Here is a 14,383-nt window from a genome sequence, read left to right as displayed (position 1 = left end):
TTCTACTGATATACAAATCTATATTATTTAAAATTAAAACATGCTAAAAATTTTCTTGATTTAAAAAAAAAAAAAATAAAAAAAAAAATTATATCTAAACAAAAAAATAATTACAATTTATATTAGAAATAAAAAAACAAAAAATTCTCGTGCGGATGCACGGGATTAGAATCTAGTGCTATATTAATTTGAGCATCCACCCCTGATTTCAATTATTTTTTATCGTTTAAACTGTATTTCTATTATATAAAGACAACATAAATATAAACCTTATTTCTCAAATTTCTTATACAATTGTGCGCAAGATACAAGTTTCATTAAAAGATGGATTTCTACAATATTGTTAAATAATATATTTTCGTATATTTGGTAATCATAAATATAGTTCAAACATCTTAAAAATGATATCATAGTTGGATTTTTTCTTGTATCTATTTTATAAATTTACTTCTAAAATTTACTTCTGAAATAGTATCCAATTTACTTATGGTTAAGGGAAAACGACGTATTCCGACACGAGAACTATGACATAGTTGTAGAACCACCCAATGTTTCAAATTCGACATATGTTCCCATAATGTGAACTTTGACAACTTATTTACACATAAACCACGATTTTGGTGGTATGCGAATTAAACCCAAAACGAAACCAATCAAACCAACTATATCGGAGTACAAACCACATTCAAAACCCGACCAAAGTGAAATCCATCCTGTGTCAAAACCCGACCCGACGCGAAGATCCATTTTTCTATCACCGACCCGAAGCGAAGAAATCCCTAAATCTATATGATAAACCCTAACATTTCTCTCGTCGAATTCCACATCAGAACGCGATTTTATGATGAGCGACATATCAGGAGCTTCAAGTGGAACATCAGCTGTACGGGGTAGAGGTCGATTTATTGATGGTGTGCCAAAGCGATGCTGGTGTGGGGAAGTGATTGTGCCCAGAATTTCGAAATCCGACAGTAATCCTTACCGGAGATATTACCGGTGTGCATTTGCGGTGGAACAGAAGGTAAACTGGTCTTTCTTTATGTGTATAGCGCTTTAATATCTGGTGATACAGATGATAATAGATAGTTGTTGTGAATTGTTGTAGCTTACCAATGACAACCACATTTTCAAATGGGTTGATGAGGCTCTTTTGAATGAGATTGAGACATTGGCATTTAGAAACGGGAAGACTTGAACAAGAGGTGAAAGAGCTTTTGTCAGTTTCTATGGATTCTGAGAAAAAAATGTTTGAGAAACTGGAGGTTAAGTTAGAGAGAGACATTTTCGAGAAAGTGGAAGAACTTGTTGTTGAAGCAAAGGCCGAGATGAAGAAAATGCTTCTATATGTGGTTTTAGGGTGTTTGATCATTGTAGTTTGTAGTAAGCTTGTTGGTTGAATCTTTGTTTTGGTTCTGCAACTATGTCATCGTGTAGGTTGGATCTTTGATTTGAATCCCAAGTTCTTGTGTTGAATCTTTGTTTTGTGCTATGTTATTTTGGGTCTTTTGCTTTGTTTGTCTTATGCTTTGTTTTAGGTAACTGATTGTGTGGTGTTTGTAGACAAATGAAACCTATGTTATTGGATCTTTGGTGTTATGTTATTGAAAATGTCTTGATTATTACTCATGAGGGAGCTGTAACTAAAAACCTGCATCTTGTTTGATCATTGGAAAACAAACAAGGTTTGTGGCTGACCATTACAAAAGAAATAAAAATATGGTTCAACTCTGATCCTCATAACAACAGTGAAGCAAATGAAACAAGTCCTACAAATCCGCCAAAAGGTCCTAAAATCATGATAAAAAGATGTCTAAAAGCAGCTTATCTTCAATCCACATCTTCAATCCTCAGCTGAGTGAGAACTCCTTGTGAAGATTCAACCTGAGAGGATGATGCTTCACCTAGAAAATCCTGAAGAAAGAACAGAAAAATAGAGATTAGGTCATTACATTAGAAAAAGAAAGCAAATGACAATACATTTTCGAAGTAAACAAGGATAGACAAACCTGATTCGGTTTCTTCTTGTGAAAACGTGAGTTATGACCCTCTTTGCCACAAATACGACAATGCATTGTCCTCTTCAACACTTTGTCTTTCTTCTTCTTGGGTGATTCATTCACTCCTCTCTTTCTTTTTTTATCAGCTTTAGTAACTTTCTGTCGGCCAGGCATGTCTGGAATATGAGGCTGAACTATTCGCGGTTCATCTCCAACTGGCCAGAACTTTGCGCCTCTTATTGGAACAAGGCCGTCTCTGTAGATGCTCCTCCACTTGCTGGTCCTAAACCAGTGACAAACAAAGTCCTGAGCTTCTAGTCCTTTCTTTAACATCACGCCGTATGCATGTTCACAAGGAATGCCGGTGTTTTCCCATCTTCTATATGTACAGGTTCTATTTCCCAAGCTGACTCGATAAGTACATCCACCGATTTGGGAGTCATACATCTTGTTTGTGGATGGCCTCACAATGCAGTCTTTTGCTTTCTCATGCAACTCCGCCAAGTATTTACTCACATATGGAGTGCAAATGCCTTCGTGATCGCTTGCTTTGACATCTCTTTTGGCTATGCGAACCATTGCAAGTCTTGCAATGGTTTCCAGCATTGGGACTAGATCTTTCTCTCTTGCTTTACCTGAAAAACAATGAACCCTACTGATAAACAAAGACATTTCAGAACATAAACATTTCATAACACATATTTGCAAGCACACATACCTATAGAATTGTTGAATGACTCCACAGAGTTATTTTCCACATCCTCACAATATGGCCCTAACTTGTAGTATGCCCTACACCATGTTTCTGGTTTTGTTTTCAACAAATCACTATAAAGAGAGACATCATAGCGCCTTATCTTCTCCAGGTTTTCTTTGTAATCTATCTCATTGTAGCTCCAAGCAAGATGCCAAATTAAACCCTTAAGATCCGGTCCTTTATGCCCTTTCTTGAGATTTATGTAGATGTGTCTAACACACATTCTATGCTCAATCCCAGGCAACTCTCTCTTAACAGCATTTATCAAGCCCTACATAAGCAATGGCATAACATGAAGTGAAATCAAATAAGCAATGATCAGACACTAAACAAATAAGCAATGATCACACAAAAAAAAAGAAGATAACTTCATAAGTGTTACCTTTTGACGATCAGACACTAAAACGTATCCATCTCCATCTCCTAAGTCTAAATCTTTCTTGATCTTCTGAAAGAACCACAGCCAATTATCCATATTCTCTTTCTATACGACTGCCCATGCTACTGGATAGATTTTATTCTCTGCATCTCGACCATTAGCAACAAACAACTCTCCTTTTTGAATGGTTTTCAAAAAGCACCCATCAACTCCAATAAGCGGCCTACAATATTCTTTCCATGACCGTCTAAGGTTATCAAAACACACGTAAAACCTTTGGAAGACATGTTCTCCTTTCTCATTTGTGATACAATCAACCTCCACCGAAGATCCAGGGTTTGACACCTCTATCTCAGTTTTGTAATCACGGAGACGTGAAAACTGCTCAGCATACTCTCTATCAATCCACCTTAAAGCTTTATTTCTAGCATGTTGGCACTGAGCTCTTGTCACAGATATTCCCCATTTCTGCATGATCATTTCTTCAATCTTCATCGGCATAAAGTAGGTTGGCTCTTCACGAATCTTGTCGATGAACAAACGGGCAATTTGAGGAACCTTAAGCATTGTACAAGTGCCATTAGGTGCACAAGTATGCTTCGCCTGAAAGATCGATATCTTCCACTTATTCTTAGAGCCAAGCGAGCAAAACACACGCCATGAACACCCTTTACCATTACAGCAAAACCTGAGCTTTGTTTTATCCCACCTCGTCTGCTTAATATTTCGACCAGTTTTCAGAGCGTAATCGAGTACAGCTTCTTTAAAAGCTATGCCGCTAATGAAGACTTTATCCAAGTACAAGTTACCATCACCTCTTCTGATGTTGTTGCGCCTTCTAGCACTTTGTTGCTCCTCATCATCCTCTGTATCCGGATATACATTATGCATCACAGGAGGCTCATCACAAAACTGAGATAAGGCTTCCTCAATATCGAACTCACGATGCTCTCTTCGATCCTCACCATCAGAGTCTACATCCGGCGGCTCTCTTTGATCCTCACCATCGACATCTTCATCTGGTGGTAAGTTCTCTTCAAACTCGGGCACATTATGCCATTCCACTATCGACATTGCAGAGAAGAGACAGCTAACAACAACAAAATCGACGAAAACGAGAATGAGCAACAATACTTAGAGCAAACGAGAGTGAGCAAAACCCAGAAATCAAAATCAAAATTCAAAACAACATAGACCCAATAATCTGTCGAAATCATGAAACTGAAGTGAGACATACCTATCGATTACTCAGGACTGAGATTTGGGTGTCGAAATTTTGTGAGATTGAGCGAAATTTTGTGAGGGTGTCAAAATTTTGTGTTCTTCGCGATTTAGGAATTAGGGTTTGAATTGGGGATTTTTTTTTAGTGTCTAAGTAAATGGGTTACGGGTCAAATTATGGTTTAGTAGTTTAATCGGGTCAAAATCTAGTTTATCGGAGTTTTTTATTGGTTAAGCTTCACTCGGATTTGTGTTAACCATGTTTAAGTATGGTTTACGTGGGTTTTGGGTAAATATGTTGTAAAACATCATATTATGTGTAAATAAGTTGTCAAAGTTCACATTATGGGGACATATGTCGAATTTGAAACATTGGGTGGTTCTACAACTATGTCATAGTTCTCGTGTGGGAATACGTCGTTTTCCCTATGGTTAATTTTCTTAGTTTTGAATAACGATCAAACCGGATGTGCTCTAAAATTTTTGACCTGCTTTTTGATCATATTGTCATGTGTAATATAATGTATTTTTCTAATAAAAGTTGACTAAAATATACTTAGCTCTAAAAAGAAAAATTACATATCCATTCTTTTTTATGACAAACCTGATAAATTTTTAGATAAAATTAAAAAATAAAATAAGGCAAACGTGTGTATAATCAGATAAATACCTGAGACTTCAAACCCATTTAGTTAAGTTATGACGTGGATTTAGGTCAAAAAGGCAAAAATACATAAATTCTAAATAGATTAAGTCGTGGGTTGTTTTAGAAAAAGGAAATTAGCTAAATGAAAACGTAAAAAAGGCAAGGATTATGATCGTTGATGCAATATATAAAAAGTGATAGGGTAACATATTTTTCCTCAGAATCACATTATCGATACTTCCTCAAACCTCTCTCTCTCTCGATCAATCTCATTCAGCGACCTTTTTCTTGTTTGCTTGTTAGTTCTTTCTTTTCATATACCATTGAATCATGGCTATAACAAAAAAACTAAGAAGGTGTTGAGGTTCTTGGTCGTGATGAGAACTGTAAATGCAAGAGTCGAATATCAAGAACAATGACACAATTTAACACAGGGTTTTCTTCTTTCAAACTTTTATTGTTAGTAAATCTGTTAATCAAATCATACAAGTTTTCTAATCCGATTTAAGAGAGATTCAAGACACACCTTGATCTGCCGTTCTAGCTTCCCTTGTTCTTCGATATGTACTTGATTTCAGAACTCCCCTAGAAAATCCCTTAACCCTTGATGTAGACTCTGATACACGAATCTCTTACCCTTATGCTAAGTGCTTTTTAGTAGTTGTGTTAAGCACATACAATGCTTCAACACGCCTATTTATACCTAGTAGACAATATGGCTATCCACGCCAAAACCCTACACTAAGCTTCCTTTTTGCTTGGCCTTAGTGTATATTCCTATTTCCTTAAATTCTCTCAAGTATAAGGAAATCTTCTATTCTTCGCGATCCACTCTGCTACTCTTGTCCATCTCCGCTCCTCTCCAAGACTCGTATTCCCATTGGTCCACTCAGCTACAAGTCCAACTCCGCGTCCAGCAGCGTTCAAGACCTTGACTTGTTCCTTACTTCAGCCTCGTGCTACTTCTTGCCTTGGTTCTGCTGATACAAACAAGTGATTCAGACGTCACTACATCTTCAATCTCCCCCTTTTTAGCTTTGTGTGTCTCACAAGCACCTGTTCATACAATCAACAAAACAGACACAAAGACATGCAAAGTACCAAGGCCTCCAGAGCAACCAAAAGACATTTCATAAACTGAAAAGTCAATCACAAAGTCTTGAATCAAAAAAATGCAAACAAGAGTTAAGGAGAAAACGATCACAGATCCACAAACTACAACACTCTCCTTACTCCCCCAGAAACTTAGCCTAATTTAAACCCACAACTAGACAATTATAAAAGAGAGCTCCCCCCCACAAATCAAGCACCCACATCATTAAATGAATCTTCTTCCCACATATCTTCTCCCCCTGCTTGTGAGCACAGAAGTTAAAAACAAATAGTCAAAAACCAAGAGAATTTACAAGTTAGAGTCCGAAAAATTACTTGCAAACGAGGCAATCACCACGTTGACCACTCCATGCAGCTGTGCCATTACCCGACTCACATTAGGAAGAGCTATGGTCACCTCATTGGCACTTGCAGGTGCCAATGGTACCTGAACGACTCCTAGAGGAACATCCTGAAACCCCCATGAGCAGAGATTGATGGCTCAAAAGATGCATCAGGAGGTGGAGCACGGAAAGACCGAAGTGGCACACTTGGTGACGACGTCGGTTGCTGCTGGGATGATTGTGGCGGAGGAGAAGGAGATCTCGGTGCGTCAGCCCTCTGCTTGCCCTTTTTTTTTTATTCTTCTTCGCAGCTGCGGTCTCTTTCTTGATGAACTCCTCACCACTTTGAGAGTCTTTCTTGTACCGAGAGGGTACAATGGGAGTCTCCTCTTGACCTAACTGAGGCTCATGTTGCAAGTTCAGAATCTTCTAAATCAAACACGGGAACACCAACAACGAGTGTCCTTTTTTATAATCTGCTTGAAGGCAAACCTTCCAAAGTCCACTCTCACGCCATGACTCAGTTAGTACAGCAGTCTGGCACGTTCCTCAGAGATGTGGTTCTTGTTGGTTGAGGGGATCCAATTGTATGCAGAAATGACAATCAGGGCAGCAAATACAGGCGGCATATTCTTTGTACTCAGTCCATTCCAGCCGCTTCCACCTTTTGACAAATGCTTATCAATATCAGACATGGATACTGCTTCAGCAACTGTCTCTTCTTGTGCCTCTGCCTCAGAGAGTGGGTTAAGATTGAGCACTCGATTGATCCATGCAGGTGAAAAGCAGTACTCGAACCCTCTCAGCTTGACTCAAATCTGCTGATCTGGATTAGAAGTTAACTCACCAGGAAGTCCAGCATAGAACTCCTGAATCACCTGCAGCACATACAGAGTTATTCCAACTACCGTCGACTCCAAGCCGCTGTCTTTGATCACTTTGATGTAGCCCCATTCATCCTTCTCACCTACATCAACAGTTCTCTCACACCAAAGTTGTCGTGTAGCAAAGTGATCATACCTTGCTTGAAGCTGAGATGGCTGTTCTTCGCGAGATCGCGCCTTCTTAGTCCTCTTCCATGAAGCTGGTTCAGGGGTCGGCTTAGCAATCGCTTACGGTGCCGGAGGAGTCTCAAATTTTGCTTTCTTTAACGGTGCTGGAAGCCCTAGCGCTCACAGCGTCTTCCTTTTCTGAGCAGCTCTTGCAACCTGCTCCTCCACAGATATCAATGTTGGCGACGCTTCAGTGTCGGAAGCTGATAACACCGTATTTTGACCACTTTTATGAATCATTTTGAAATACGTTTTCTATGTTTTTAATTGCTTTTAAGTACTTTTATTACGTTTTTCTAGTATTTGTAGTTCCAAGACTCTTTTCAGGTAACTTAGGGAAAAGCTTAACAAAATGGATAGAAGACCAGATTTCAGCTCAGAGTCAAATCATCAGAAGTTCACCCCCGATTGAAGGCCTTCTCAACGTCTGATCCAGCTCAAATTTGGAGATCTCAAAGATGGAAGTATCAGCTTTCCAGCACACTTTACAGCTTGGCAATCCAACGGTTCAATCAAAAGATACGAGAAGAGCAAGATGTCCTGTAAACCAGTCGGCAAGCGTTTCCACCTGCGGCCAACAGGCCATTCCCCGCGGACACAGCCATCCCGACCGCGGCCAGCCACCCATTCACCGCGGTCACGCACTTCCCAATCGCGGCCAGCTAACTCCGAGTTTGAAAGCCCATTTCTGAAGCCCGTATCATTTTCCCAGCCTCAATTCCGGAACCCTAAACACCAGAGAGTATTGGAGACTATAAATACATATCATTTAGGTCGTTTTTAAGAGAAGAAGAGGAGAGACGAAATACTTTACAGAATTTTTACTTTAAGCTTTGTTTTTAGGTTTTATGGAGAGAGAGATCTATCTCTTGAACCCTTGTTCTTTCTTTTTCAATTTCGGTTTCTGTTCTACTTTTTAATACTATGTTTTTGATTTCGTTTATCATGTCTGAGTAGTTTTATTGTTAGGTCTAAGGGATTTTTGATGGGGATATATGTGTTCGATGAGGATTCCATGAGCTATTGAGCCAAATCTTAGAACTTTTTCTTCTGAATTTGTTTTTACTGCATGAGAGTAGCGTCATGAACTACAATCTGATCCAGATGCTTGGTGACACGAAAGTGTTCATCCGGTGTCAGATCTAGTTTGGGAGAGCAAAACAAACATAGGAGTAGAAACCTACCTATGGGCGATTTGTGAATGCTGACGAGTCTTAAACATAATGCACCTCTTCTTTTCCAGGGCCAGAGTGGAAACCTACTGGTCAGGGTTGAGAGAGATAGTTGTCTATGATCACGACAGTGGCGTATTCATATGTCCGTGACTCTAATTCTAAAAGTTTAGGCTAAGATCTTATCAAATTTACTCTCTAGCATTTGAATCGTTCATACCCCTGAGAAAACTTCCCTGAATCCCAGCGCTTTCTTTCTTATAGATTTACACCGATTTTCATTCAAGCTTTAGTTTATTATCTTTACTCTTTCAATCGATTTTCACTTAGCAATTAGGTCTAGCTGTTTTTCTCGTTTTTACTCGTTTTCGTTAAGTTTAGTTATTAGGTCATTTTAATTCCCGTATTCTCTCTTTAAGATTCGTTTTTACGTTTTAAACACACCACCAAAACCCTCACAAAACTCGCCTGGTTCTAGACTTCCTTACTTTATATTTCTTTTGAAGGCTTTTGCAGGAAAGATCCTCCTTCCCTGTGGATTCGATCCCTAAGCACTACAATCGATCAGCTGTGCACTTGCGGCTATTGATTTCATTTAGGGTAAAACTTGACACCCTCACCACACAACACACATCAAGTTTTTGGTGCCGTTGCCGGGGAAGGTACGCGTTTTCTTTTCCGCAAAACCCTAAGAAAGGTTGGTAAATCGACTCTAGAACCCCTTTTTCTGCATATTTCCATTTTTCGGTTATTTTGTTTCCATTTCCGAAGCAATGGATCCTATAAATCGAAATCCCTACTATGAGGGAGGTTTTTACAACACTCCTCAAGCCACCAGACGCAGAGAAGAACACCAAGCCCGAGATCTTAGCTACATGGATCGATACAGCCAGCCAAATCATCCATTGCACCGGCGCAGAGAGCCTGTTCGATGCCGGGAAGATCCTTATGGTCCTCCTCCGACCTACTTGGAGCCACACGCCTATAATCCTCCACCGCAGAACCCTAATCAGCAAGAGGAAAACTTGAGGTCAGCAGACGTTTGGGACGCCTCGAAGGAATGATAAACCAGTTCCTTGATCAGCAGATTCTTACCGAAAACACCCTGCTCAAGAGAATTGATTCAATCTCTGAAGATTTCAACAGAAAATTCGATGATCTGGCTAATCATGTTCGAGTTCTGGAAGAACAAACCCACTAGGACGCACAAACACTAGCTGGGATGATCCACCAAGTCGCAACAGAGCAGACAAGACAAGGGTATGACATCATACAAAACTCAAGCGATATTGTCGAATCGAAGCAGGAGATCAAAGAAGTCAGAGAATCCGCCTACTGGTATAGAGAGAAGACAGACGAAGAGTTGCAGGAGATCGAGCACAGGCTGAACAAACTCGAGCTCAAGGCACGAGAGATTGATGCAAGAATGGAACAGATGCCAAACATTGAGCAAATTGTGAGATCTTCTAAGATATCTCCCAAAGATCCTGGTGAAGATGCACAACAACACCCCGGTATGAGTTTAAATAATGCTAGTTTACCCAGGAAAGAGGCTGAAGGGGTCCGTGCCAAGTATGAGAAAGAGGAAGCACACTATGAGAAGGACACATTCGGAGCCGCGGGTGCCATCGTCCTGACCGCAGCCAAGGTTCCTTTTCCCGCGGTCGTGAGGCCTCTGACCGCGGGAATTGGTCGTTCAGATTCACCTCTGGGATTTGAAAGAAAAATAATACATCTTCTGTCCAAACTTCAACCTCCAGCACCTAAAAAAGCAACTCAGGAAGAACAAAACCAAGTTTCAGATGAAGAAACAGATTGGCAGGAATCATTACCTTGTATGATGGCAAAGGAATGTGTTGAAGATTCAGCTGACTCTTCAATCCAAGAAGACCTGATATGCAGCAAGATAAAGATGCCATACATCGATTCAATCATTGAATACGACGCTGCAGCCTTCTTTTGTGAGTCCTATTCTGCGTTTGAAACACCAGCCAATACTTACAGAGAAAGGCAAGTTCGAACTCTCCATAAGGTCAAGACTATAGGTCAGTTTCTCATCTCTTGTTCTATTAGAGGAGAAATGTTTAAAACGTCTTTGTGATTCTGGATCTTGTCTTAACATGATGTCCAAGGCAATTTCTTTGAGACTTGGTATTAAGCACCTGCGCAGGATTAGAGCAAAAATTAGTCTAGCTGATGATTCCAATGCAACACCTCAAGGAATAGCTCATGACATTCCTTTGAGAATGGGAGATTGCATCGTGCCTGTCGACTTCTACATTGTCGAAACGAGAGACGCAACACATCCAGTGATTCTCGGATGGTCTTTTCTAGCAACTTCCAGAGCTATAATGGACTGGCCAAACCGGAGGATTTCGTTTGCTAATATCGACAAAGACGTCTTCACAGAAGCTGTCCCATACAACAGCAAAGCAGGAAAACGTTCTGCAACAGAAGAGTTTGAAGAAGAACTTTGGAGTGACGAAGAACCTGCTAGGCAAAGCAAGGAGATGTCGAAAAAGACTTGTCTCAGGACAAGATCTTCTTCATTGGACTAAGCCACGTCCAACACCAAAAGTCGAGCTAAACGACTTAAAACAAAAGCGCTTAATGGGAGGCAACCCATTTAGGTATTGTTTTCTTTAGGATTTTTCTTTCTTTTTCTATTGATCTTTTTCTTTTTTCTTAGTTTCAGGTGTTTCTTATAAAAAAAATCCAAAAAAATCAAAAAACCGAAAAAACCAAAAAGAAGGATGGTGCATGACTGCTCGGACCAGCGGGAACCAAGGAGAATCAGGAAACAGGCCGCGATATAAGCCCCCACGGTCGCAGATGTTCTGAGTGCAGGAAACACATGTTCGATCGCAGATGTTCTGACCGTGGAAAACACATGTTCGACCGCGGTCGCGTCTTTCTGACCGCGGCCGAGCACCACTTCATCGCGGTCGCGTGGCTCCTGACCGTGGCAAATGGTCGTTGAGATGAAACCCGACCCCAAATCACCCACTTCACCTCATTCCACCTCACCAAGCCCCACTCCACCACATTCATCACTTCCCACCACCTTCATCACCACATATCACCTTCCCAAACCTCTTCGAATGAATCCGGTCCATCACCACCAGCATCCTAGATCCAGGTAAGTTCTCTTTAGCCTTACCAATTCGATTATCTATGCATTTTTCTCATACAATCTCGAATTGTTCACACTGAGAACAGTGTGATTTAAGTCTGGGGGAGGATTTCATCCCTTTCTAACCACTTTTCTTTCATGAGTCTTGCATTATCTACACTTTTTTCATTTTCCTTAAAGTTTTTCGAAATCGGTTTTCAAAACAAAATACGTTTTAAAGGGAATGTGAACATGAATCAATGATAGTTGACTGTGTGCTTTTAGACTGTTCCTAGTGACATGCTCATTCATGATTTAGGACTAGACTAGGCGGTAGCTAAGCACATTGAAACGAAGTACCCCAGAGAAATTTGAATGATTTCGATTTAGATGAAGGAATACACTGGCTCTGTTTTATTTAGACTTAATTTGGACTTAATTTTCTCATATTGAAACATTAGACCAGGGAAACGAATCATACATTCAGGACTCCTTTACCCTTTTTACCACTCTCTGTTGATCCTGAATGGCTAGTTTATCTTTAGCTATTTCCCCACATTAACCAATCCTTTTTCAAACCACATGCACTCTTGTTTTCAGTTGTCTTATATGCAGATAAGTGCAAAAACGTTGGAGAGAAAGAGGAACGACGCAGTTTTCAGTCACCAAAGACAGAGACCTGCGATTTGCCAGAAAAGTTCCCGGAAGGATTCAACACAAGAGGAAGCTCAGTCTGCCTTAGAAAAATCTCAATACAATCTCGTCTTCTAGTCTCTCTCTCTTTAAAAGGCATTTCCTCTTCGTTAACAAAAAAAAAAAAAATTCCGAAAATAAGAAAAGAAAGGAAATAAAAGCCTAAGAGAGTCTAGAGAGGTCGAATTTTAAGTCCCAAGGCAACTAGATTTCGATTTTATGGAGTTTTGGAGATCATTTTCTGATTCCCGGAAATAATCTAAGTCTGGGGGAATAGCTGTTTAAAACAAAGGAGGAAAGATTATGCAACAACATTTGGCAAGAAGAAGTGACTGAAAATTGCGGTCATCAACATGTCCTTATCTCTATTGCGGCTTTGCATATTATCTTGCATCCTCCAGATTCATCAGGTAACCCGAAACACTTTAACTCCACCACTTAAACAGCCCTTTAATGCCAAACGCCGTCTACCCTGGATGATGTCTTTAATGAGAACTCGCTATTGAACTTAATGAATGTAGAGAGCTAGTTAACTGGAATCAAGATTTAGATTGTTTAAGTTTTGCATGACGGAAAAAGTGGACTAGTATCTTTTGTGTATTGGTGAGAATTTTCTAGACTAAGTTGTGGATTGATGCACGATCTTTGGTCCTAGTTTGAGAGTTCATGTCTCTGAGATTTGTGGATTCCTTATTTTTGTTTTCACTTAACCAGTTTAGACATTTGCTTTGTTTGAGGACAAACAAAGGTTTAAGTCTAGAGAGTTGATAATACCGTATTTTGACCACTTTTATGGATCGTTTTGAAAATACTTTTTTCTATGTTTTTAATTGCTTTTAAGTACTTTTATTTCGTTTTTCTAGTATTTGTAGTTCTAAGACTCTTTTCAGCTAACTTAGGGAAAAGCTTAACATAATGGATTGAAGACCAGATTTCAGCTCAAAGTCAAACCGTCAGAAGTTCACCCCCGATTGAAGGCCTTCTCATCGTCTGATCCAGCGAAAATTTGGAGATCTCAGAGATGGAAGTATCAGTTTTCCAGCACACTTTACAGCTTGGCAATCCAACGGTTCAATCAAAAGATACGCGAAGAGCAAGATGTCTCGTAAACCAGCCGGCAAACATTTTCACCCGCGGCCAACAGCCATTTCACCACGGTCAGAGGCTACTCGACCACGGCCAAGCATCCATTCCCCGCGGTCACGCACTTCCTGACCGCAGCCAGCCAACTACGAGTTATAAGGCCCATTTCTAAAGCCCAAATCATTTTCGCAGCCTCAATTCCGGAACTCTAGACACCATGAAGCATTGGAGACTATAAATACTTATCATTTAGGTCATTTTTAAGAAGAAAAGAAGAGAGAAGAAATACTTTACAGAAATTTTACTTTAAGCTTTGTTTTTAGGTTTTAGGGAGAGAGAGATCTATCTCTTGAACCCTTGTTCTTTCTTTTTCAATTTCGGTTTCTGTTCTACTTTTTAATACTATGTTTTTGATTTTGTTCATCATGTCTGAGTAGTTTTATTGTTGGGTCTAAGGGATTTTCGATGGGGATATATGTGTTCGATGAGGATTCTATGAGCTATTGAGCCGAATCTTAGAACTTTTTCTTCTGAATTCGTTTTTACTGCATGAGAGTAGCGTCATGAACTACAATCTGATCCAGATGCTTGGTGAGACGAAAGTGTTCATCCGGTGTCAGATCTAGTTTGGGAGAGCAAAACAAACATAGGAGTGGAAACCTACCTATGGGCGATTTGTGAATGCTGACGAGTCTTAAACATAATGCACCTCTTCTTTTCCAGGGCCAGAGTGAAAACCTACTGGTCAGGGTTGAGAGAGATAGTTGTCTATGATCACGACAGTGGCGTATTCATACGTCCGTGACTCCAGTTCGAAAAGTTTAAGCTAAGATCT

The 14,383-nt window shown here is 40.0% G+C and overlaps 1 protein-coding gene and 1 pseudogene across 1 annotated transcript; one reads left to right on the top strand and one right to left on the bottom strand.

Annotated features, from left to right (window-relative positions):
• The first annotated feature begins 844 nt into the window (after nucleotides 1-844).
• LOC112087973 lies at nucleotides 845-1,397 on the top strand (annotated as a pseudogene).
• Nucleotides 1,398-1,827: 430 nt separating this feature from the next.
• LOC112088102 lies at nucleotides 1,828-4,207 on the bottom strand. The gene is made up of 5 exons (XM_024158257.1): nucleotides 3,245-4,207; nucleotides 3,137-3,202; nucleotides 2,716-3,025; nucleotides 2,007-2,632; nucleotides 1,828-1,911 (listed from the first exon to the last, which is right to left on the bottom strand). The coding sequence occupies exons 1-5, from the start codon at nucleotides 4,205-4,207 to the stop codon at nucleotides 1,828-1,830; spliced, it is 2,049 nt and encodes a 682-aa protein (XP_024014025.1).
• Nucleotides 4,208-14,383: the final 10,176 nt, after the last annotated feature.

The sequence above is a fragment of the Eutrema salsugineum genome, unplaced genomic scaffold (assembly GCF_000478725.1).
Source record: "Eutrema salsugineum unplaced genomic scaffold, Eutsalg1_0 scaffold_15, whole genome shotgun sequence".
NCBI lineage: Eukaryota > Viridiplantae > Streptophyta > Magnoliopsida > Brassicales > Brassicaceae > Eutrema > Eutrema salsugineum.
This window is presented reverse-complemented; position numbering and strand designations above follow the sequence as displayed.

What these genes read in the sequence shown, in the direction of transcription:
- LOC112088102 (XM_024158257.1), bottom strand. Translation starts at nt 4,207, where the DNA reads ATGTCGATAGTGGAATGGCATAATGTGCCCGAGTTTGAAGAGAACTTA. An exon ending in ATCCAGTAGCATGGGCAGTC is followed by an intron (nt 3,203 to 3,244) that starts GTATAGAAAGAG and finishes TGGTTCTTTCAG; the next exon opens with AAGATCAAGAAAGATTTAGA. An exon ending in ACAAGAAGAAACCGAATCAG is followed by an intron (nt 1,912 to 2,006) that starts GTTTGTCTATCC and finishes TTCTTTCTTCAG; the next exon opens with GATTTTCTAGGTGAAGCATC.